This window comes from Eumetopias jubatus, unplaced genomic scaffold (assembly GCF_037043125.1).
Source record: "Eumetopias jubatus isolate StellerSeaLion01/CBP00866 unplaced genomic scaffold, mEumJub1_p1.0 scaffold_1, whole genome shotgun sequence".
In the NCBI taxonomy this organism is placed as follows: Eukaryota; Metazoa; Chordata; class Mammalia; order Carnivora; family Otariidae; genus Eumetopias; species Eumetopias jubatus.
The window spans coordinates 64884917-64911305 of NW_028274807.1; the positions used below are offsets into that span (position 1 = coordinate 64884917).

Sequence of the window (26389 nt, forward strand, 5' to 3'; positions counted from 1 at the left end):
GCTTTTTCCCTGTCAGCAAATTTGAAACACGACCTGTTTTGCAGTGTGTCTTTCCTACCTATTCTGCTTACCTCACTCAACTCACAACCAGCCACAATTCTTCCAAATTTTGGAATCTAGAAGAATGTCAGGTGTTATAGGGTCACCAACATAATGGCATTAAAGAATAATACTAAGTACTATATTAATGTGCTCAGTCAGTACGACTCTGTGTTACAGCTGTTTGATTCCAGATTAAACACAATTAAGTACCTGACCTTCATTAGCAAAATGACCTCACCAACTTCTTACTTGAGCATGCATCCATAAGTCTGTTAAGACTGTGGAAGCAGAAGAAACTATGGTAGAAAGGGACCTAGTCTAATTCATCTTTTACCCTTTGAATCTAGCAAGACAGTAAAGGCTAATGCATGCCTAATGTATGTATTCATGTATTGAAGAAATTCAAACAGATGAGCAGTGGTACAGCAAGTAATCAGGCCAATACCAACATTTTAAGGATTTTAGATTTTCTTAAAGTAAATTCAATTCAGTTAAAATACTGTTACTTTTCAGAATACAGACTCAAATTCCAAGAAAGCACTTTTAATAAAATAAGGCACAATGTTTAATAAGGCAAAATTCACACAGAGGGTTAATATAACATCACATTTTCTTGTGTGTCCTGTGGGAAAAAAGGAGGTATAGAATTGAAGTAGCTTAAATATTTTTTTAGAGCATTTACCATTACAAAGTAATATATAAATTTGATGCACTTAAGTATTTCTTGTCCTGAAAAGAAAATTTAATTGTTGAGTCACATTGAATTACATTTATTGTTATCATTAAGTTTTAAGTATCTAGATACTTATATAGATATTCCTAATTCACAAGACTTCAAATACATAAAACTAAGGAATAAGACAATGAAATTTAGTAATTTGACTAAAGTAAAAGTACATATATTTTTAATATCCTTTGTCAATACTTTAAAGTCCCAAACTTTATAAAAAGTTAAAATACTGGTAACTTAAAATATTTCTCCCATAATATTTTTGTTTCTCATGAAAACAAGTGGGCTCAGAAATGCAACAAACACCAATTACAGGCACACAGGGCTCTCCTTGATTGTACTGTTGTAAAGTGATTGTTGAAGTGAATATTCCTTTTCAATAACATACATCAATGCCAACCGTTTAAGAAAGGATTCTCTTAAAACATCAGTTGTAGACATAAGAATTAACCAATTTAGTAATATTTTTGTACCAGCAATAGCACTTTCAATCTTATCCCAATTTCTTCTAACCACACTCGGAATAAAACAGTTTTATCCAATTTATTCACAGCCAAAGAAAGTAAGTTCTGGTAAATGCACTTAATCTAACCATGGCTTTCTGGTACAACGGTATATACATAACCTCCATTAAACTCATAAATTTTAATATTTACTAGATTGTATACTATACCTTAGGATAAATTGAGACTGACAAATCTGAGGTAAAAGTCTAGTAGCACCCAAATCAGTATTACCCTGTGACTGTTCAATGTTTGTTGTTAGTGAACTATTATTTTCTACATCAATTCTTAGCAAATATGGACCAAGGAATGATAGAAAAAATGGAGATATTTACAAGTAAAATGTTAAAACATAGCCCCTTGCAGGCTAGTGTTACAAAGAAACCACTCACAAAATATCCTAGGCCTCACAGCAATAGTATCTTTATGTCATGCTATTAATATGAAGTTGGTTGGGAACGGCTGTCATCCCTTAGTGGTAGCAGATACATTTTCTTTATAATATAAAAAAGAATATACCTTCTCACTGATTTTATCTCAGGGGACTCTGATCCTTATGGCTTGACCTTCTCTGATAGTATGCATGATTGGGATTCCCTCTACAAAAGCCCTAGACTCATAGACATTAGGCCCTGTTTTAGGGGAAGGAATCCCTCAGGTCACTCACATTCTTTCTCCCTAGAGTCAAATGCAAAGGGTCATTACCCGTCACAAACAACTTACTAAATGACACAGTTCCCCAGACTTTGGGTCTACAGTGGAGGTTTTAAGGCACACCTTTCTGAGAATAAATGAAGATACTGCTGCCTTTAAAAAGATCACGACTATCATGAAAATACAAAAGTGGATGCTATTAAATTTATCAAATTAATGTTATAAGAGAAGAGTGCTTAATACAGAAACAGTGACAGTCAAGTACTTTTCTATACAGAGGGAATCGGAACTATGCATCCCAGATCATGTTGCCTAAAAACATGCACATCAGCCTTTCCTGTTAACATCCAGCACAACTTAAAAGCTGATTATTTTGGACTAAAGAGGGAGTAATATTTACACTAACATAATAAAATATCTACTTTGGGTAAGAAGAGAGGGGATCATTTAAGTAAAAATTAGGTATTTCTAGATAAATGAAGCTTAACTAATTATATACACATTCTATAACTGTTTTGCCTACAAAGGGTCTTATGTAGAATAACTTTTTATACAAATAAATACTGCTAAAATGCTTTAAAAGATCAAACTTTATTTGCACTAATTATTTGCTTAATATTTTTTTCTTTTTTACATAGTGACAAGGTAAACATTAACCAACGCTGTACCACAAATTCCAGGTGAATGAGGTATTAATTTCTCCCTTTGGAAAGAGCAAGGTTGGCTGTAAGAAAATCCTATTTATTCGCTGGCCCATCATTATGGAGGGATGTGGATAATCTTCCAGTAGCAGAAACCAAAGAAATTTAGTGATAAAGGCTTTCAGATGGCAAACAGGCCTCAGGATTTTAAAACAATTCACTATTACTTTAAAGAACTTTCTTAGCTCAGGGATATCCCTGGGTGTCTGGTGACTCCTCTTCCCTGCCCTTTGTTATTTTTAAAGATTTCTTTCATTTAATACTCCAGCAATCAGCCTTTTCCTTCTCTTCCTTTGGTTAAATTGGTATTTACGATGTTTGGTAGAATTGGTCTGCAGTATTACACTGCACTAGTATGGACTGTCTTTAACTTTTATTTACACTGACATAAAAATTTCTCGAATTTGAGGTACAATTTACAATGCATCTTTACTTGTACGTTTGGTAATTTAAAGTTCCAGATGTAAGAATTTCAGAATAAGAGACTCCTCTGGCACACATTTAGAAGTGAAATATGAACTAACCTTCAGATCTACCTCTGGTATTCAAATACAAGGAATCCTAAACACCTTGACTAGCTTGTCCTTAGGTCGGCCAATCCCTGGCACCATGGAAGCAAAATATTGTATCAGCTAATCTTATTTCCTAAACTCCTAGGACTATTCAAACTGAGTTGGTGACACTGAGAATTGGATTCTAGGAACAAAGATTACTAAGAATGTTCAATGTACCCATTTCCATTTCAAATATTAACACTGAAGAATTCCATTCTAAACACATTAATGCTGTGGGTTAAGTAGTTTTACCCAGAGAAGTTCTGGTCACTGAAATTGTCCAACTGGAGCAATATCAAAAACTTATTTCATTATGAAAATTAGTGTAGATTCTTAAGTCTCAAAAATAAAGTTTATTAACTAGTTTAAACACAAACATATGACTTAGCAACTAAAGAGATAGACTATCATTTCAAATACATAGTCAGCGACATGATTTAGGAGTTGATTACCTGGTTTCTAAATTATCAAGTCCCTTCTATCTCATCTTCTGGCTAATTTCTACAATCACCAGTTATAAAAAAAAAAAAAGGGAAGGTAGAGAAGAGAAACAGGGAAAATCTTAGAAATTATTAGCAGCTCTTATAAAAGTTTAGGTCAAAGATTAAAAAAAAGAACTGACAACTGAAATGCAAATTTCAGTAAAAGTCACTAAAGCCAGTTGCACACTGATCTTAGATTTTGAAATGTACATGAATAACAGTTATTATATATTATGGTATATATCTGCATATATAGCAAGGCCAGCAACTGTTTCTGGTTGGACCTGTTTACATCTGTGAAAGATCAATTAGTATACTTTCTTTCTGGGAAGCCAGGAAGTACTTAATTGTACTTACATACCTACCAATTTATTTTAAAAAGACTAACTCTTGGAAGATTACCCAAGCTGGTAATGGATTAGGAAGTAAACTGAGGCATTTAAGCCAGAAAAATTTGGTCCTATCAATTTGGGTATTTTCCTATGAATACATTATTTTCTATGAAAATATGTTATGTATTGATATTAACTAAGTCAGGTACAAAACACTTTGGGCTTCTCACTTAGGCACTGCCTAAGTTATCTTTATCTTTCATAATTTCATACGTAGCCTGCTGTGGCTCAAATGGAGAAGTGAACAAAGACTCTACATTACTTCCATTTTATGATCTAATCACCCATGTACTACTTTGTTAGGCAGCAGAAACATACTAGATTACTTCTACAGACATAGAAAACTTCTGAGTCAAAAGGAAAACATATTGTTACATTATAACAAGGTGAAGGGATTCACTCTATAGCAGCGTTTCACAACTGCAGTCATGAAACTCCATGATGTTTCATGAATAACACATAATAAATCTGAACTATCCTAGAATATATTTTCTTCTAAAGTAAAAAATAATACACAAGACAAAAACCTAACATATGTACATTATTATTATTATACAACAATCTGCTTTTAAGAAATGGTGTGCCCCAGTTGTGAATGTCAGGAAGCCAGAAGGGAGATCCTGATATTCTAATGCGTTTCTGACCTACATATTATTGTATAGGTAACATTTATCAATAAAACATCATTTTATTATTGGTTATCTAATGACTGCTAGTATGTGTTGTATATTTTATAATATCAACTTATAATTGTACTATTCAATTTTTATTGCAAATTAACTAGTTAATAAAAATTTGGTCATTTCTAATAGCAATTAATTTGTGAAACATTTTTCTGCTACACTTTAGGGATATATTTAACAAATTCCTTATGTTATCAATACATTACTTTCAAAAAGTATTCCATAGTTAAACTAGTTTTGGAAATTATTCTATTTCACACAATTTAAAGACTGCTTTAAAGTCTTTACACAAATGATGGCTGCCCACAACTTTATTTGGCTTGTAATGGTTTTCTAGTTTTTTTTTTAAATGTACAGAAAGTTACAGTTCAGTACACACAGGCAAAGGAGTCAGACATGACTTAAAAATTTTTAAATCATTTTCCCACTCCTTTAATGCAAGATACAAAGAAGCTTTCTAAGCTTACATCTCTTTTCTGTCAAAAGAAACTGGACAGATTTTTAAATCAAAAGCTATTATTCTGTCTTACAATGAAAAGATTAATCAAGACTGTTGCTTCCCAGTAAGTGTAAAAGTGATTTCCTTACAAGGGGATCACTTCATGTTTAAACAAAAAATTCAAGTTAAGGTGGCATGAGCTCTTATGTCAGATATACAGCTGTTTACCTAGTTCTGTTAAAGCATATTTTAAAGTGTTCTGCATAGTATGTCAGGTTATATAGGCTGCTCTGGCATCATTCCATGAATAAATTTCTAAAATCTTGCTAGGATTAAGGCACTACAATAGTCATTGCTGGATTACAGAAAGGAAACAGCAATCATATAGAACAAAAGAGCAGAGATGAAGAGTTTTAAAATCCCACATAGAAGTTATATCCCTTACTTTACCAGTTAGTAGGTCAGAAAGGGTTAGGTCCTATGTAACCCATCTGTGAGCTTATCTGAATAGCTCTGTAATCTAGACAAATGGCAGTACAGGAAGAGAGGGCTAATTCTGTTAAGGTATAGTGTTCAGTCTAAACCCAAGGACAATTCTGGTAATAATTAGAGCTCTGATCATTTCTTTCTTCATCTCGTCACAAGTTATACCACTCATGGTTTATTATAGCACTGCTCTTCAGAATGCTCCATTGTGCTGTGTGATTCATGCAAAACTTGCGTGAAAATTGCAAACAATCAGTTAAATCTGAAACCATCATTCAGAGTGATTTATATTCAAAGAATCCAAACATGGAACTGGACTCATTCCTGCTGAATGGGAAGATGAAATGCAAAATCTTTTTCATCATCTCCAACTCTTTCATGGACATTCAAGATGAAGATATGGTTTCTAGTGACGGTTTCTAGTGAACTTCAAAGTCTGTTTTCTTTTCTAATCACCTTTGCCCAGTTCTTTTAATGTTTCATACAACCCTGCATTCGTTTCAACCAAGAAGAACTTTCTGCATTCTGTGTGCAGCAACACTAGCTTCGTCCTCCGAGTCAGATTCACTCTGGGATGTGGAGCTGTGAGAGGCGGAACTGCAAGGGGAAGAACATTCTGGGGAGCATAAGTAGTGCATCAGTGGGAGGCGGTACTTCCCACAGAAGTCCACAAATTTAATTTGTCTGACACAGCAGTCAAAGTAGACTCCTGGAGAGAAGAAGGAATTAAGTACAAAATAATCATTACAAAGCAAAGAGCCATTTATTTTTCAACTCCTTCTCCAGCATTCTGAAGAAAAGTCATATACAGTCTTCTTTTCTGTGAATTTTAAGTAGAAGCAACAGTTACTTCTATAGCTATTTACAGAAATACTAGAAGGCCTAGATGGCAATTTGGCTACTAAGAGAAGGCCAGATAAGATTTATCTTAAAGGGAGCTGGCATTAAAAGGATACTGTTTACTTAGCTTGTTTTCTCTGGGTAACTTAGTGGACAATGGCTGATGGAGAAATTACAGTGTTTAGTATAGTTCTTCCACCATCCTCCAAGCTACTCCTTGGTACTACCCTACAGTCAAGAAGCTTAAAAAAATCCCCCAAGGGGCGCCTGGGTGGCTCAGCTGGTTAAGCGACTGCCCTCGGCTCAGGTCATGATCCCGGGGGAGTCTGCTTATCCCTCTCCATCTGCCCCTCCCCACCGCTCGTGCTCTCATGCTCTCTCTCAAATCAATAAAATCTTAAAAAAAACCCACAAAACTCCTTTAATGATCTTAAAAGATTAGTTGTTACACACAAAATTTGCAGAAAAGAGATCACTTTTGGTATTTTGTTCTTATATACTGGGAAGGGAAAATTAAAAGGAACAAAATACCATCTTACGTTTCCACAGGCTCTAAATCTACAGGTTTCAAAGCTGTTTCATGAATGATCTCACTTGATTCTCACATAATTATATATTGTTAGGTAGACTGAAAGAGTATTCACCTTTTTTGATTCCTAATTTAGTGCTCCTGAGCTGGGCCCTTCAGCTAAGTAAAACTAGAGCTACAGCTGAGAGGAAAGCGGAGGTCACTGTGGCTCAGGGTTTGGTATAACTGGAACACCCACAACTCTGGGTCCCGTCACCCTTCTGCAGAGCCATCTCAACCTCTATACTCTAAGATTCCTCCAGCACCGACTACTCTATGTGTATCACATAAGACTCTAAACTAAGAAGATGTGGTTCAAGCAAAGGAGTAACAATGATTTCTATTTATCTTTTCCCCCCACTAACTTTCTAATTTTCTGATCCTGTAGTCAGTATAATTCATATTTTAAAAAGGGGATTGGGGCGCCTGGGTGGCTCAGTCGTTAAGCGTCTGCCTTCGGCTCAGGTCATGATCCCAGGGTCCTGGGATCGAGCCCCGCGTCGGGCTCCCTGCTCTGCGGGAGGCCTCCTTCTCCCTCTCCCACTCCCCCTGCTTATGTTTCCTCTCTCACTATGTCTCTCTCTGTCAAATAAATAAAATCTTAAAAAAAAAAAATAAAAATAAAAAGGGGATTTCATGGTATGTTACTTTGAACAATTTAGGAAAGTATATAAATTCAATAAACGGGTCAATCAATACTGATAGTAAATCCCCCAAAATGTGTTAGCATCCTAAAAGGAAGAAATAAAATAAAGCATTATAGAGTTACCATGAGCTAAAACAGTACAATACTACCTTGTCATTTCTATGATCTCAGATTCTACAAAGACAAAAAATCTCTCAAAATATAAATTTACTTTTGCTGGAGCACCCAAGTGGCTCCGTTGGTTAAGATTTCGACTCTGGTTATGGCTCAGGTGGTGATCTCAGGGGTCGTGAGATCGAGCCCATGCCCCACCCCACCTCGGGCTCTGTGCTCAGTGGGGAGTCTGCTTCAAGATTCTCTCCCTCTGCCCCTCCCCCAACTTACACACTCAAGCTCTCTCTCTAAAATAAATAAGTAAATCTTAAAAAAAAATAAATCTACTTTTGCTTAACTCAGTGTTCAATAGCTAATGAGTCTGAGGGGGAAAACATTACTGGTTCAATTTTTGTATAATCTCGATTTTTAAACTAATAATTTTTGAAGTATATTTGTTTCTAAGATAACATATCAGTATACTAAAAAAGTCATTAAAAAAGCATTTAAAAGAGAAAAGAGAATTCTTGTAGAGGTCCATTTTTAGAATTCAAAGAAGAGATCAGACATAGATTATTATGCTATAAGGCCTAGTGTGAATGCTATCCCTCACCACTGTTAAAGCCAACTTGGGGGATGCCTGGGTGGTTGACTAAAGTCAGTTAAGCGTCTGCTTTCAGCTCAGGTCATGATCCCAGGGTCCTGGGATCAAGTCCCACATCAGGCTCCTTGCTTGAGGAGGAGCCTGCTTCTCCCCCTGCTTGTGCACATTCTCTCTCTGTCAAATAAATAAAGAAAACTTCCAAAAAAAAAAAAAAGCCAACTTGGGAAAGGAGAGCTACAGAGAAGAGCTTAAGCACTTCTAATCTGGCACAGCACAGGACCTTCCATTTCTAAGAGTGAGTGGCAAGAAATGGCCTAGAGGGTCATCTTTTTTAAACCAAGAGTGTCTTTTTTATTTTTTAATATTTGAAAAATTTAAATCATTTTCTCTCTTTTAACCTTTAAACAGTTTTAAGACACGATGGGAGTTCCAGGGAAAATCTCATCTGGCTCTGATCATCATGATGTAGCATTTCCTCAGCACCTACATTTCTCCTACAACGGTAAAAACCCTTCTGTACTCCCATGAGATTGGATTTTTAAAAAGCAGTCTTTTATGAGAGAGCCAAAATAAAACGACCTGCTTTCTGTCACCAGATCCCACCCACACACCCTGGCACTTCAGGCCTTCATAACTGGTCCTCAATGTATCTTTTACTCTTCTCTCATGTACTTCCCTAACTGTATATTTGAGCCAAATTATTACTCATCCAGTATTGTGCCCCATACTGTTTTGTCTACAATTTTGCTCTCTCCAACTGAAAAGTTTCCTATCCTCAATCTTACTTACCATATAAAAATCCAACTCATACTTTAAGAATCAGCTCATTTTTTCCAGATCTAATTACATGTATCCTTTCCCTCCTTTGATTTCCAATAGTACTTTGAATTTCTATTTTACTCTGCCTTGCAGTCTATCATTTCTTTAATTCTCTCCAAATGCTATAAACTCAAGACTTTTTTTTTTTTAAAGATTTTATTTATTTGTCTCAGAGAGAGAGAGAGCGCATGCAAGCACAGGCAGGGGGAGCAACAGGCAGAGGGAGAAGCAGACTCCCCGCTGAGCAGGAAGCCTGATGCAGGACTCGATCCCAGGACTCTGGGATCATGACCTGAGCCGAAGGCAGACGATTAACCAACTGAGCCACCCAGGTGTCCCTAAATTCAAGAAATTTTGAACCATGGATTTACAAGAATATAAAAGTCCAGGGTACATTCCAAAATTGGCACATTCAGCCCATTCTCCTACATCCTGAATCATAATCTATAAAAGTACCTGATACTCAGAACAGTGGGTCTAGGAAAACGTCCATCAAATAAATATGAAAAGTGGCTAAACATTTTGGAGACTCTTTTTAAACTGTTAGGACTGTTTATGCTTCCTTTGTGTTTCCTCTTATTTTACCGCCTTATTCTACTATCTTGTGACAGTTCCAAGACACGATGAGACTTTCTGGGTATTTTCCTTCTGTATGAATTGTAAAGCACTAAAAAAAAAAGAAAGGGAGAGGAAGGAGAAATGTCTTACTTTACTGGTAAGAGGGTGAAAGGATAAGGGAAACAGAAAGAGGCTAAATGCCTTTCTCTGAAAGGTGACTAATTAAAAACACTTAGATCATCAAAATAAAAAATAGCTAAATGAGTGGGAAACAGATACACTGAATTAACTTACCTCCACACTTTGGGTTTGGGCAATTGCTGGCTAAACTCAAGTATCTAAGAAGATTCTCAGGAAGATCGTAGGGAGTGTAGGAAATATTTCGAATTTTAATGGTCCGTGCAGCTAATTCCAGGAGAGTTGGAGGGTCATAGGTTAAATCTCTAACAAAACGAACAACTAATGGATTTCCTCGCAAACTCAATTCTTCCAAATGAACAAGGCTGAGGATCTCTCGAGGCAGGTATGTCAGCAAGTTATTGTGAAGACTGAGGGAACGAAGTGAATGCAACCTACAACGAATGCAGTACAAACATCAATGGCAGCGAGCAAGCTAACTACCAAGAAAGCTAAGCGAAGAACTTGATTTCCCCATGAGGATAAGCAATTAAGGCCAACAGAGGTAAAATAAAAAGGAGCTGAAACTAGACTAGAGTGTAGACTTGTAAATATCATGAGATGATATGTGCCCATGGGATCTTAGAGAACGTAGAATAATAATCAGTATTCTGATGTGCTAGCCTAATATAAATGCTAGATTTAAAGATTTTTTAGCATGATTTATCATTCAGATACCTATAAGAAGAAAGATTTAAAATGCAATAGAAATCAAGATCCTTCACATTATGTCATCAGGATAGGAATGTTTCATATCAAATATAAAATCAGTAAAATTCCATAAAACCTGGGGAAATTGATGCCAAATTACTCTATTTTTGATTAAACAGGCTAAACAAATATTTTGAGACATAAACCAGCACATTTAAAAGTAATGTTAAAAATAAGCAACTCAACTCACAGCAAACCTCAGAACTGTAATTCTCATGTATCATTTACTTTGAGAATGCCTAATTCTCTTCTACATATATAAAACATGTGGGATGAATGCAGGACAAAAATTCCTAAGCAAGGATCTCTGTGTATACTTAGCCTGCCTGAAACTACTCACTGTGAAAGCTGAGGAGGCACACTTTGGATTTTGTTGTCACATAATACCAAGTAACTTAGAGAAGGCAGATTTGCTAATTCTGGTGGGATTTCTTTGATGAAGTTTCCTCCGAGATATAAACACTCTAAACTGTAAAAACAAATGAACAAAAACAAAAATGTAAACAAAAATTGGACAAGACATCCCAATGTCTTTATTACAACAAACACATTTCATTTATTCATTCAGCAAATCTTTTACTTAGGATCTGCTATATGCTATACAGGCTCTGGAGAAATAATGCAATCTTTAGAGAGCTTATATTACAGGTAAACAGGTAAGACAGGGTATTGTTAGACCATATTATAATTAAACACAAAACAAGGCCAAAAGTGAGTATAACATGATTAAAATACCAAAATAAGCAGAGCAATCCATAAATGATAGAGGAGTTTAAAAAAAGCAGAGAAGTAAGAAAAGGACACAGTACTTGGGATTGGGAAAGGCTTTGCAAAAGTTTGTAACTTCAGATGGACCATGAAGTTAGTCCATGCAGCTGGGAGGAAATAAGACACTTCAGGTTGGAGGGGAGAGCTTTTATGGGACAATGGACACATCTTTTTTTTTTTTTTTTGACAATGGACACATCTTTTAATACAGAAGGGCAGAGTTCCTACTGAAGAATCCAGAGAAAAGGCTGAAGAAAAGCCGGATTATACGAAGCCTGAATTTTGTGCTGTAGGCACGGATTTGGTACACTTTTAGGCAATGGAAAAAACCACTATCTTTTTCTGAAAAGAATGGAAAAACATGGCTGAACTCTAAATTTCTTCTTTGTTCTTTCTATAGCAAAAGCATTCTTCAGGAGCTATCTAAATAAATTGTGTAAAAATGACGACTATCATGAAATTAAAGCTCCAGATAGTCACCTTATTTTCCATCAAGTTAACAACATATATAGCATATATTGCACCAAAATGTACTGCTACTTTTTGTGGTGTTGACTGTAGAAAGGCTTTCTCCAAAAGATTTTTGCAGGGAGTAGCAGAATCAGTTCTTATAAGACGTATAATTAAAATGTATACATACAGATTTTTTCCATTATAATGTTATTTTTGTCTTCCTGTTAAATCTAATTCAATGGACACTAGCATTCTTTTAAGACACCTTTGAATGTGGGAAAAAATAGCCTACTAAACTATTACCCAAACTTCCAGGGTAAGAATTACCTGGGAGACTTTTAAAGCTACAAATTCTAGGCCCCATCCAGATTCACTAAATCAGAGTTCCAGGGGAAGATTTCAGGATATAAGGTTAAAAGATAGAGTAGGATTAAAAAGGTAAAGCCAAGTTACTCTGCAGGGCTACAGCTAATTATAAATCCACAATTAGCAAATTAAGAGTACTTCTTACCATATAACCCTGGCAACACTTATTATTATTGTTTGCTTTAATTTTTTTTAACTATTTGATTGTGTGAAAAATGATACCATTCTGTTAATTTGCAGTTCTCTAGTTATTAGTGAATTAAGCATCTCTGTATATATTTTTGGTCATTTGTGTATCTTTAGAGAATTGCCTGTTCCTATTCTTTACCCATTTTTCTCACAGGTTTTATGGCTTTCTCTTATTAATTTGTTGGGAACTTTGTTGTTAAATATATGTTCTGCATAACCTTGTTCTTCTGTGGCCTAGAGCATGGTCTTTTTTGTTCACATTTTGCACGTGTAAAATGAATGTGGAGCTACTAGTATTGAACTTATTAACTGCAATTCAAAATTTTTATAGCATCTATTATTTTGCCTTCTTGCTCTGGTGGTTAGTCTTCTACCAGAACCATAGTTTTCCTTCTTCCCTTTATAATTACCAAGTTTTGCTCTTTCCCCTGAAAATATAGAGGCTATAACGCAAATAAATCCTTGCTGAACTGCTCCTTAACTCATATGAAACATTTCTCTTTTTTTCCTTTGAATCCATTTGCCTTAAAAGCTATTTCTTTTCATTATCAATATTGTCTGTCGGTTTTATTTTTGTTCGTATTTATTTCATTTAAACCACCATTCACCAGTATAAGAACTTAAGCCATTTACTTATTCTTGTTATGCCCCAGGTTTTTCCTCTTCAAAATGGAATAATATTATACATCACATAAAGTGCCTAGTTAACAAATATGAACCAGGCATCTACCATGTGCCAGGCACCATTCCAGGGAGCACAGTATAAATAAGACCAAGTTCTTTACCTTATAATCTTGTGAGATAGACAATAAAAATCAGTGAATGTGTATGTATTATGTCCGAGAGCTTTAAGTGTTACCTCCCTAAAAAGGGAGGTAATGAGATGGTTACGGAAGTGAAATTCTAGACAGGGTGGTTAAGAAAGGTTTCTTTTAGATGACATGTGAACAGAGATCAGAATGAAATGAATGAGTACAAATTCCTAAGGTAGAAAATGCTTGGTGTGTTGCCAGTTGTGGGTACATCAGAGTGGTAGATGGGGGGCAGTGGTGGTCAGACAGGTAGGATGGGAAGGCCAGATCACAGAGGGCCTTTTGGGCCTCAGTAAGGATTCTGAATTTTATTCTAAGTAGGAAGGGTTTTGAACAAAGTTGTGTAACTTGACTTACACTTTAGAAAGATCACTGTGGCTACCGTGTGGAAAGTAGCTTGGTAAGTGGTGGGGAGAGGAGAGTACGATGGGAGGAGTGTAAGTAGGATGACTAGACTGGAGCCTAATGGAGTAGTGCAGATGTGAAATGGTAGAGATTTGCTAGTACATCTTCTATCCTATTACTTTTACCTTATTGAGGTATTTCTATTTTAAGTGTAACTCTTATAAGCAGGATGCAACTTGATTTTGTAAGTTTAGACTTGTGTTTTCTATTACCACAGTATATCTAAATATCTTCTTTCTCTTCTGCTCTTTTGTGTTTCATTCAAATTTCCTTTCTTCCCATTCCCCCTCTACTATTTTGAACTGTATGTGCTATTTCTATCTTGCTAGTAGTTACCCCTTGAATTTCCTTTGCTCTCCCTCTCACTCCCAAACACACATCCATGCTCCTTTCTGTCCTTCTCTTCATATCATTTAGAATTAGTTCTACCTTGATTTGAAAATAAATTTAAATTTATTTCCAATTAATAGTTATTCAGATTCATCAATATGTTTTACCAATTTCTTTGTTCACCATTGTTTCTGGAGCTTATTTTTTTATTTTTCTTTTTTTATAACTGAATTTTACTAAAATTAGTTCTCATACCCAAAAATAGGTTGGCCCTAGATAAGCCTGTTTTCAAGCTTTGAAATATAAGCCTGCTAGTAAAGATCTTGCTATTTCTTTTAAAGTCCATTTTTCTTGGAGTATATATTTAACATGTTCTTTCTGCAAAGACCCACGGTTGTTAATCTTTGAATTCTTTGTCTTTAATGTTTGTATCTCTTTCCTTCACTGTTGAGTAACAGCTTGGCTAGGCATAAAATTCTAGGTTGACATTACTTTTCCCTAGCACTAAAAAGATACTATTCTATTATCTTACTACAGCCAGTATTACTACTGTTCCTTTGTAGGTAATCGGTTTTATTAGGAGCTGTTAGGGTCTTTTTCTCTCTATAGTTCTAAAGTTTTACTATGATGTTTCAAGATATTAGTTTAGACTGCTCTTGTGGAAAACTGGTGGTAGAGTCCAATTGTGGAAAATTGTCAGCTACTATTACATCAAACATAGCCTTTCCTACATTTTCTCTATTCTCTTTCTAAAATTCCTACTAAACAGCTGTTTGAACTTCAGGATCAATTTTACATGAAAGAAATCTTTCTTTCATACTCTCCATTTCCTTTTTTTTTTTTTAAAGATTTATTTATTTGAGAAAGAGAGAGAGACAGAGAGAGAGCACACAAGCAGGGAGGGGGCAGAGGGAGAGGGAGCAGATGTCCAGCTGAGCAGGGAGCCTGATGCAGCAGGGCTAGATCCTAGGACTCTGGGTTACGACCTGAGCCACCCAGGTACCCCTGTACTCTCCATTTCATTATCTTTTTGTGCTGCATTCCAGGAGAATGCCTCAGTAAGATATTTTGGCTTAATGATTCATTCATCAGCTGACTTCAGTATACTATTCAGCACACTGAGTTCATAATTACATTTTTTTTTCATTTCTAGGAATTCTAACTGGGGTTTTCATAATTGTTGGTTTTTAACTTTCTTATTCTTGTTTCATTGAAGTTCCTGCCTTTACCTTTCTGAAGTTAGAAAACATACTTAAAGTCCTTTAAAAAGTACCTTATTTGTATTTTCTCAGGTACAATTTCTTTCATTTGTTGAATTTCTGTTATTTCATAATCTCAGACTTCCTTGATATGTAGTGATTTAAAAAGCTAACTTGAATCTAAAGTTTTGTCATTTTATTTTTTTTATTATTTTTTTTTAGATTTTTATTTATTTATTTGAGAGAGAGAATGAGATAGAGAGAGAGAGCATGAGACAGGGGAGGGTCAGAGGGAGAAGCAGACTCCCCGCTGAGCAGGGAGCCCGATGTGGGACTTGATCCTGGGACTCCAGGATCATGACCTGAGCCGAAGCCAGTCGCTTAACCAACTGAGCCACCCAGGCGCCCCTAAAGTTTTGTCATTTTAAAAATATATTGATACTTTTTTCCCATTTCTGATTGTGCAAATCTTTCCAAGATTACATCTCTCTTTTGAATTATAATGCTTAGTAAAAGTGAGCAGACAACTTTAATTCTGATATATTTTTTTCTCTTTCAAAGAATATCTTGTAGCAAAAATCAACTGTTTGGATATAAGACTGAATTCTCCTACACATAAGTACCTGAGCACTGGTTAAAAAAGAAAGAAAGAGTTCCTGAGCAGGATTTTCTGATCTACCAAATATGGTATAAGTTAATGCTTGGTTACTCAGAAATCTCTCTTTTTCAAAGAGGGGAGCTACTAGAATAGAATGGAACAAAAGAGAGTAGAATAGAAAGAACATTTGAAATCCAAATCACAGAAATTATCCTGGAAAAGGAACTATTTTAATGAGAAGACTATCCGGGGAAAAATTTAGCATTCTTGGGAGTCCTTTGATAAAGATTTCAATAGTCAAATAATAAATAACAATTTGCAAGAGAATCAATGATGGAGAAAAGAAAATAAGGTGAAGAAAGGGAAGAGTGATTCTGACAGCAAATTTAAATCTTGTCCTTTCTATTTGTTTAAGTCAAGAACTGAGAGAAATTAGTGTCTGGTTGTCAGTTATGACTCAATGTCTGCTTCTATCAATGCTTTGGAGTGTACACAGAAAGGATACCAAACCTTAGTAGTTACTGTGACTTTATCAGAAAAGTATCTGATGTTCTAAAATATAACTAAGCCCACTATTTCAAAATCATATAAATTCTTTGTGGGTATCATTAATCAGAGTACACAACCAGCATATTAAATTTACACTTTCAGACCTATTTCTCACTTTGAAACTCAACTAAATTCCAAAGTTCTAGGGACTTAAAGCCTTTCAATTATTTGGGTGAACTAAATATCTAAAACACACTCTACTGTTTCCAAAAATGCTTTTGAAAGGAGAAAAGAAACTACTGTTGAATGTTAAGCAAAACTGTAGTGTTTAAAAGTTCTTGTGATGTGTTTTTGTCAACACTGCACTTCTGTTCATCGGGCTTGGAACAATTCTATTTTTTAGTGCTTGACAAACACTGAAACCGAAAACTCATTCACAGAATTCACAGAATTCTTCCTTTCCTTTCTGTATGGCATTAACACACCAACGTTAAATTTGCTTCTTGGAAAGTATCTTGATTCTCCAATCCTTAGGGATACTGAAGTGCGTGCCTTTTCTCTAGCAAGGGCCAATGATCCACTGAAAAAATAGACGAGGCCCTTAGTGCCAATAATTTTAACTAGAGATGTAAGTAGAAAATGTTTTGCTCCTCCACCCAAATAAAAATGACATTAAGAGGGGCGACTGGGTGCTCAGTCCATTAAGCGTCTGCCTTCAGCTCAGGTCATGATCTCAGGGTCCTGGGATCAAGCCCCGCATTAGGCTCCTTGCTCAGTGGGGAGGCTGCTTCTCCCTCTCCCTCTGCCTGCCGCTCCCCCGCCTGTGCTCTCTCTCACTCACTATCTTTCTCTCTGTCAAATAAATAAATCTTTAAAAAAGTGACATTAAGAATAACAAAAATATAAATTCATTCCACATTATGGTTGGTTAAAGAGAGATGGAATTATAGTGAGGCAGCTTTGTACAAGAAGGCAGGAAACAGGAAGAGAAACACAGAAAGGTAAGAACCATACATCTGTGGATAAAGAAAGTTTTCTTGAGGTAACATCCGCATATCGAATCATTTTCAAATACTATCACTCACCACAAGCTTTTAAAGTACATGAACCACATGAGTCTCATTGTCACTATCTGGCTTCAAGCAAGTGACTGATACTAAATCTCAGTGTCCTCATCTGTTAAAAAAAAGGGAGGGGGGTGAATCAGGCCATTGCCCAGGTTGTTTCTATTTCTAAGATTGTATTTCTACATGACTCTTTTAGCCTACACTCAACTAGAATTTCAATTTGAAGCATGGCCTAAATCTTTACTGATTCTTACCAGTAAAGAGATATGGAGCATAAAACTGAAAAATGAAAACACTGACAAAGATCCCACACACAACTGGAGCCAAAGGTACAATGACCAAAAAGCATAGTTTATTGGCTAGAAAATCAGGTAAACCAGAGTTTACCAATCGGTCAAGAGTTTTGACCAATCCTCCTGATCACATATGCAACAGAAGTCAGAAGGATTAGGTTCTAGCCCTATTCTGTCACAGCGGAAAATTCTTGGGTCTGGACTCAGAGATCCCAGAGATCAAATCCAGTTCCACCACTCATTGGCTTTGGGTTCTTATAACTTAACCTCTCAAAGCCTCAGTTTCTTCCTCTCATCTCACATAGGCATTGTGAGAATTAAAAAGGATATTTAGAGTCTCTACTACAGGGCCTACAGCATTGTAAGTACTCAATAAATAGGATTTTTGCCTACCTTTTCCCCCATGTGATGGAAATAATTGCTCTAGGTTTTTCTTAGTATATTAAGAAGACTCAAATGGGAAGGTTGGAATTATGTAACTTCAAAATTAGGAGGAACCAAGGACTGTCAATTTTATGTCTAAATCTCTTTCCAACTTTTCTATTTCTTAATATCTCTCTTAGCATCACACAGGTGTAAGTGACCATCATCTCTCATTGTACTAGAATGACCTCCTTCTAACCAGCCCTCAAAATCTCATCTCTCCACCCTCTCCCCACTCCACTGCTGCACAGCAACAAGGCTGATGTGCTTAAAACTTTCCTATGTGTACTTAGAATAAAATCCAAACTTTACCATGGCCTTCAAGATCCAACATGGCCTGGGACTGGTCCAAGTTTCTATTTGCCAACTTTCACTCTTGGCCACTTTCTCACTATGCTCTAGTACAATGTCCTCCTTTCAAAATGTTGGCCTTCAGTCCCTCTCGCCTTCCGGCTTTTACATGCACTGTTCCTTTTACCTAGACTGGTCCCACCCACCCTTGCCTAGTTAATTCTTATTCTTCCTTCAAAATTCTCAATTCTCCATTCTCAATTCAAATGTTACCTGTTCAAGGACCAAACTAAGTCAGGTCCCTCTGTTATTTCAAGGCACTTCATTTGTCTTCATAGAACTTTTCAAAACTGTAATTAAAAAATGAGGTTTATAATTCATTGTTTAATGTCTCCTATTAGTAGGTTAACTCCATGAAAACAGGACCATGTTTACCACTGCATCCCCAGTACCTAGGACAGTGCCTGACACATGGTGTAAGTACTTCATAAATATGTTGATGAGTCAATGGACATCTTGTCCAAATGCCTTATTTTGCAGATTAGGAAGCTGTGGTCAGGATATGTTAAGTGACCTGCCTAAGGCTGGGACACCAAGAGTTCTTATTCTCAGGTCAGTGTTCTTTTCACTACACTTACCTCTTTCTAGCTCTAATATTCTGTTATCCCAGAAAACTCAATAAAGGATGTGAAAATATTTTACAGATGACAAACATTTTGGTTTTTTTTTTCACTTTGGACAATACACTTGCTTTTGCTCTATTTCTCACACCCCTGCAGAGCACTTTTAGGAGACTTTTGCTATCCTGCCTCTCCGCTTCCTCTCTCCATTTAATTCAACATATATTTACTGAATAATCTAGTGGGTGAGGCAGACCTCTGAACAAGGAATTATAATCAATAAGGTAAATGCAATGGCAGGATGAAAGAGGTACACAGGAAGTACAGTTCAGTCAATAACTGTCCAGGGACCAGTAAAGGAAGAAAACAGACAACCCTGGCAATAGGTTCTGAAGGATGAATAGGAGTTTGCCAGGTGCAGGCAACATTCCAGGCAAAGGGAACTGCACATGAACAGAGGCCCTGCATCCATTCACCACATATTTAGTAAGTGCCATTAAGGTGTTGGTAAACTGCATGACTCACTGAACTTCACAAACAGTGCTAGTATTGCTACAGAGAAAGGACAGCAGGAAATGGAATGGAAAGCAAGGGTTTGGTCAGAGTATCTTGTCTGTCACGCTAAAAGGCATGAAAAACCCCCACAGACGTCAAAGCAAGGAAGTGACCACCTCAGATTGACATTTGTTTGAGTACCTACTCAGTTGGGATCACTCCCCCCACCCCCGGAACCCAAGAAAAAAGAAAAACTGCCTCGAAAATCTACTTAGGGCAAACACAGTCCCAAACGCTGTCACACACGCGATCGTACCGAATCTTCACTTACAACTCGCAGAGATGGCCCGGCAGTGATCACTGCCAAAGAGTTAAAGAGCGAGCCTGGAGGCAGACGGTTGGTTACGTGACAAAAGACCAAGCCTAGCGCTCCGGGGCTCCTGGACACCGCCCGGGGCTTCCCTACTCTGGGGCAGGGCCCCGCTCACCTCTGCAAGTTCTCGATCTCGGCCGGGATGCTCTGCAGTTGGTTGCCGCCCAGGCTGAGGGTCTGCAGCGCGCGCAGCTCCAGCAGCGACGCGGGCACCTCCTGGAAGCAGTTCCCGCTGAGGTTGAGCACCTGGAGGCTGCGGCAGAGCGGCGACTGGGCCAGGCCCTTGGGCAGCGCGCCGGGCCCGCCGAGCCGGTTGTTCTTGGCCAGCAGCGTGCGCAGGCCGCTCAGCGCGAGCAGCTCTGGCCCCAGCGCGGTCAACGCGTTGCCGCTCACGTCCAACAGCTGGAGGTGCGGGAAGCCGCTGCACAACGCCCGCGGCAGCGACACCAGACGGTTATGAGGCAGTAGCAGCCGGAGCAGCGCCTCACGGGCGCCGCGCCGCTCTTCGCCCCGCGCCTCCAGCTCCAACTCCAGAGTCTCCGGAGACACGCTGAGGCGGGCCAAATTCAGTTCGGCCTCCCCCGCCGTGGCCACCGCCGCTCCGGCCTCTTCCATCCCGGCCGCCGCGGGGCGCGTGGCCCCGGAACCGAAGAGCGCCCCGCGCGATCCACAGGCCGGGAGCTCCGCGACGCCCCGGAACCTGAACCGAGGGCTGCGTCGGAAGTGGCGCGGGCGGGCGCTAACCCCGCGCGCCCCAGCCGAGTCACGCGACGCTAGGCGGCGGGGTGCGCGCGCCGCTCGGGGGGCCGGGCTGCGTCTCACGTGGCGCGCGGCACCGAGAAGGGGTGCGGGCGGGGGCAGAGGCCGGGTGGCTGGGAAGTTGTCCTTTGAACCGCGGAGGGTTTGAACAGGGGCGGTTTATAGTCCCTGGAGTCTGGTTTACCTGTCCTCAGAGTGCAGGACTGCCTCGGTAAACAGCCCGAGGACTGTTTGCTTATCTGGCCTTGAAGGTTGGCGCGTCATGGTGCACCGCCCCCTTGGTTCCCAGTTTGGGAGTGGGGCCCCTACTCTGCGGGATTCAGTGAGAACACAGGAATTTAGTGGTGAGTCAGCTTCATTACAGCAAGCCCCAGGAATTTAAAGGCGCGGGATTAACCAAGCCGACTTCAAAGTGCAAAGACAGCTGGACTAGAAATCAGAACCCCTGGATCCTACCTCGGGTTCTGCTATTAAATAAGCCTTGTGTCCTTGGACAAAGAATTTGATTTCAGTTTCTCCATCCGTAGAGCATGGATAATTACTTTCCCTGTTTGCCTGCAGGATTAATTTCTTTTTGAAACCCGATAAAAGTAAGGTATACCAAGTAAAGATGTTTCTACATTTTAGCTGTAGAAGCATTTCTGTGGTTTTTGGTTTAAGTTGTAGTGGCTGGAAATGAATTTGGGAGCCATGGAAGAGGTTCGTTAACTTGAGATAGCTCAAATTAATTGATCAGTTTAAGAACTAAGAAAGCAGTGAGATTTTACTGCAGGTTAAAACTACAATTAACTGGCAAAATCCCGACGCTGGCTTTAATTTAGTACTTCTAATTAACATATTTGCCCTAAGCTCAGTCTTTTCTGAAATTACTTTTCATAATTTTGGAAAGTCATGAGTAGAAATGAGAAAAATATTTAACAATTTTTTACAAACTTTATGCATATAATTGTTCAAAAATTGTATATAATCAATGACATTAAGTTGCCTTTCTCCTAAAAAGAATAAAGTAACTTTTTTTCTTGTCACTCATTTGTGTGAGAAACTTTATTCCTCTTACCTGCTGCCAAATTTTAATTTCTGCCTGAGTTACAGTAAGTAGGAGGACATACTTTGTCATTTTAAATCAGAAATAGAATGTTTTTAAGACTTTTAAGACCAGAAATAGAATGTTTCAAAACCTGTTTCAAAAGGGTCCTCTTAAAAATTAGACTTTGTCTTGGATCAGGATCACATACTGGTAGGAGCCCTCATATGTGAAAATTGCAAATACTTAAAATAATACTTTTATTATATAAAAGTATATAAATAATGCTTTTAAAATGTGCTATGTGTCTGTGATAAAAATTAAGTGACAGGAATTTACTATGAGAAAAAAATGATTTGAATGTGATTCAGAAATAGTTAAGGTTACAAATCAGTGAAATGAAGGGGGAAAGATGGAAATAGCCTCAAATAGTAGAGAATGAAGCTGCCTGATAGAAAGTTTTGAAGAAATGTTCAAAATAATGTAAGAATCCCCTTTTTGCTCATTATAATAAGCCCTATCTCAGCTACCATGGATGCATCTCTCTTCCTTGCAGCCAGATAAATCTAAATTCAGCGGGCCCACTATAGTGGGCCTTGAAACTATCAGGCAGCTTGGAGAGTTCTGAAAACCCTGTGGGAGGTGAAGGAGCATTGGTGGCTTCTTGTCCTTCACAGCGATGGGCTCGGTCTTGTGGCTAGCTGAAGGAGATTTCAGAGACGCAGGGGGAGCACTGGAGAGTGTGAAGGGAAGAGGAGACAGCGAAGTGCATTATCTAGGGAGAGGGATATGGATTTCAGGGAATTGTGAGAGTATATGGCATATTTGTCCACTTATCAAAACTTAACCATCAAGTGACTCTTGGGTCAAACTGACTATATTTCAGGATAAGTCTCTTGATTAGGATGTTATTGAAAAAAGAAGGGACATCAAATGAAGGGCACTTCCTCCTTCAGCCACCCTGCCTACGTTTCCTGGGGGCAGGTACTGTGTCTATTTACCATGACACCCCTCCCTGAGACATAGTATGTGCTCAATAAATAGTAAATGAAATAAATGCATGAATAGGTTTTGGCATACCTGATTAAGATGGCCTTATTGCCCAATTGACTGCAGAAAAACCAGGAAATAAGCTGAGTAGAGAATCCTTTTGCAAACCATACTAGCTGGGAGGCAACATACTGATGTTAAAGCATGGCTTTTATAAGGTCTAGGTTTCAGATCCCACCACTGGAAATCAGATTTCTCTTATTTAATTCTCTTTGAGCTTTGATTATGAAGAATATTATCTGTTTCATAGAGTCATTATAAGGTTAAATCTAAAGTGCTTACCATAGTACCTAGTTCAAAGTAAATACTCCATGAGTAGTGGCAATTATTATTAGCAATAATAGTAATAGTAGTTATTGTTAAAACTATTATTCTCTCACACTTATTTTATCATGATCAGGGTAAAAAGAAAGTTGAGAACAGTCTTTACTCATGATGGCACAATTTCCTGCATAAACTGTGGTTTTCTGCCTGGGTCATGCCATCTTTTAGGGATTACAGTTTGAGAGGTTGGTCTGAACTCTCCTTGCCCCTGAGTTTTGACTCCCCAAATTTATGCTTGTTGTCTTGTCTCCTAGTCATAGCAAGACACTAGGCCTGCTAAACTGGATTTCTACCTTCAACCCAGCTACCTCTGGATACTGATAGGCATTCTGAAGCACTGCTTTCGTTATTTCAATCCATCTCTCTCCCTCCTCTTCTGACTCCATGTCTCCTCGTTAGTTGTCAGATGAAGGTCAGCTACTTTGAATTCTTTCCATTGCTGAATCTCAGGTTGGTTTATCCAATTTGGCCTGGATGGCTTAAAGTTCTGCCATCTTCCTACCAACTGTAGCCCAGATCTCAAAAAGCCAGTTATTCTCTGTTTAAAGCAGCACTGAAGGCAGAGGGAGCCGTAGTCTTTGAATTCATCATGAGGAGACAATGGCCTCTATATTTACAGGGGCCCAGAGTGAGTTTGCAGCCAGTTTTGTCAGTTAAGGTCTACAGTTTGGTTATTGTTAGCAGTTTCTTTCTCTGCCTTAGTGTATTCTTGCTGGAGAATTGATAGATTAAGAAGCTTTCCTGAGTATCTTTCCCCAAACCAGTCTTCTTTATTGAAATTTTTTGAAGATTCAAATAATGACATGGCATTTTCAGATCTGGATGTCTTTGGCTAAGCATTTGTTAGAGCTATAAAAGCATCCTGATGATTACTCCCAACGAAGGCGCTCCATTTAGGGGTTTTTCTCATACCTGAGGAGGTGTTTCCCTCGGTGACTGTTTTGGGATTTTGAGTGACTATATATCTTTTTAATTTTATCCACTTGCTCAGCATATGTTCCATAATAGCGTTGTTTTACCTTTTCTTTTTTTTAATTTTATTATTTTAATCACCATACATGACATCATTAGTTTTTGATGTAGTGTTCCATGATTCATTGCGTATAACACCCAGTGCTCCTTTCAATATGTGCCCTCTTTAATACCCATCACCAGGCTAACCCATCCCTCCACCCCCTTCCCCTCTATAACCCTTAGTTTGTTTCTCAGAGTCCATAGTCTCTCATGGTTCGTCTCCCCCTCCAATTTCCCACCTTCATTTTTCCCTTCCTACTATCTTCTTCTTTTTTTTTTAAACATATAATGTATTATTTGTTTCAGAGGTACAGGTTGTGATTCATCAGTCTTACACAATTCACAGCACTCACCATGGCACATACCCTCTCCCCAATGCCTATCACCCAGCCACCCCATCCCTCCCACCCCCCACCACTCCTGCAACCCTCAGTTTGTTTCCTGAGATTAAGAATTCCTGTTATCAGTGAGATTATATGATACATGTCTTTCTCTGATTAACTTATTTTGCTTAGGATAATACCCTCTAGTTTCATCCACGTTGTTGCAAATGGCAAGATTTCATTTTTTGATGGCTGCATAATATTCCATTGTATGTATATGCCACATCTTCTTTACTCATTCATCTGCTGATGGACATCTTGACTCTTTCCAAAGTTTGGCTATTGTGGACATTGCTGCTATAAACATTGGGGTGCACATACCCCTTTGGATCACTACATTTGTATCTTTGGGTTAAATACCCAGTAGTGCAATTGCTGGGTCATACGGTAGATCTATTTTCAACTTTTTGAGGAACCTCCAGACTGTTTTCCAGAGTGGCTGCACCAGCTTGCATTCCCACCAACAGTGTAGGAGGTTCCCCTTTCTCCGCATCCTCGCCAACATCTGTCATTTCCTGACTTGTTAATTTTAGCCATTCTGACTGGTTTGAGGGGGTATCTCATTGAGGTTTTGATTTGGATTTCCCTGATGCCGAGTGATGTTGAGCACTTTTTCATGTGTCTGTTGGCCATTTGGATGTCTTCTTTGGAAAAATGTCTATTTTCATAGATAGCTAGTCATAGCAACAACTATAAACAAGTTAAAATACTTCTAGTCCCCAATTTATTCATTCTCAAATACTCACGGAGCACCTTTTGTGTGTAAAAAGTGAACTATACATTGGAAATGTATAGAGATAACTAAAAATAAGGCCTAACATTTATTGGTGGTTTTCTAAGTGCCAGGCACTGTCCTAAGAGCTTTGTAGTCATTATTTTATTTAATCCTCATACTCATTCTATAAGGGTAGGTATTATTATCTCTATTTTACAGATAAGAAAACTGAGCTGTGGGAAAATGAAGTAACTTGCCAAGTCATACAGTTATGATGGGGCTGGATAACCAAATAGTGGAATATGACTCTAGAATTCATGATTTTGTCCAAATATAATCACTCTCTTTAAGATACTTAAAGTAACAGAAATTAAACATGAACCCATAATAAAACAATCCAATTTAAAAATGGGCAAAGAATCCAATAGACATTTCTTCAAAGAAGATATATAAATAGCCAATAAATACATGAAAAGATGCTCAATATCATTAGCAAATGTAAATCAAAACTATGAAGAGATACCATTCACATCCACTAGGATGGCTAAAACCAAAAAATAATGAGTGCTAGTGAGGATGTAGAGAAGTTGGAACCTTCCCACCCTGCTGTTGGGGATATAATATGCTGCAGTTACTTTGGAAACCAGTCTGGTAGTTCCTCAAAAGGCTAATGAAAATTAGAATTACCATGTAACCCAGCAGTTCCACTCCTAGGTATAGATCCAAGAGAACTGAAAACATGTTCACACAAAAATTTGTACACAGATGTTATGGCAGCATTATTCATCATTGCTAAAACATGGAAACAACCCAGAGTTCTCTCAACTGATAAATTGACAAATAAAATGTAGTTATCCATACAATGGAATTTTATTTGGCAATAAAAATAAATGAAGCTGATACATGTTACAACATGGATAAATTTTGAAAAACATGAGAACACGTAAGTGAAAGAAACCAGTCACAAAAGACCATATAACGTGTCATTCCATTTATAGGAAATGTCCAAAATAGGCAAATCTATAAAAACAGAAACTACATTAGAGGCTGCCAGAGGCTGAGGGAGGAGGGAATGAGGAGTGACTGCTTGGCACAGAGTTTCTTTTTGGGGTGATGAAAATGTTCTAAAATTGAGTGTGATGATGGTTGCACAACTTGTGAATATAGTAAAAACCATGGAATTATATACACTTTAAGTAAATGAATTGTATGGTATATGAATTTTATCTCAATAAAACTGTTATAAACCTAAAGTTACTGAAATAGA

General features: G+C 37.9%; 1 protein-coding gene across 3 annotated transcripts; it reads right to left on the minus strand.

The window, feature by feature from the left end:
• Positions 1–569: 569 nt before the first annotated feature.
• LRRC58 (leucine rich repeat containing 58) lies at positions 570–20553 on the minus strand. 3 transcript variants are annotated; one of them, XM_028110623.2, is made up of 4 exons: positions 19969–20553; positions 11023–11151; positions 10089–10366; positions 570–6282 (listed from the first exon to the last, which is right to left on the minus strand). In XM_028110623.2, exons 1-4 carry the CDS (start codon positions 20466–20468, stop codon positions 6167–6169), a joined length of 1023 nt encoding a protein of 340 aa, XP_027966424.1. In that variant the 5' UTR covers positions 20469–20553; the 3' UTR covers positions 570–6166. The 3 variants fall into 3 exon arrangements, with proteins under 3 accessions (XP_027966424.1, XP_027966423.1, XP_027966426.1); XM_028110622.2 differs by having other exon boundaries at positions 570–6375; XM_028110625.2 differs by lacking the exon at positions 570–6282 and adding an exon at positions 6411–9903.
• Positions 20554–26389: the final 5836 nt, after the last annotated feature.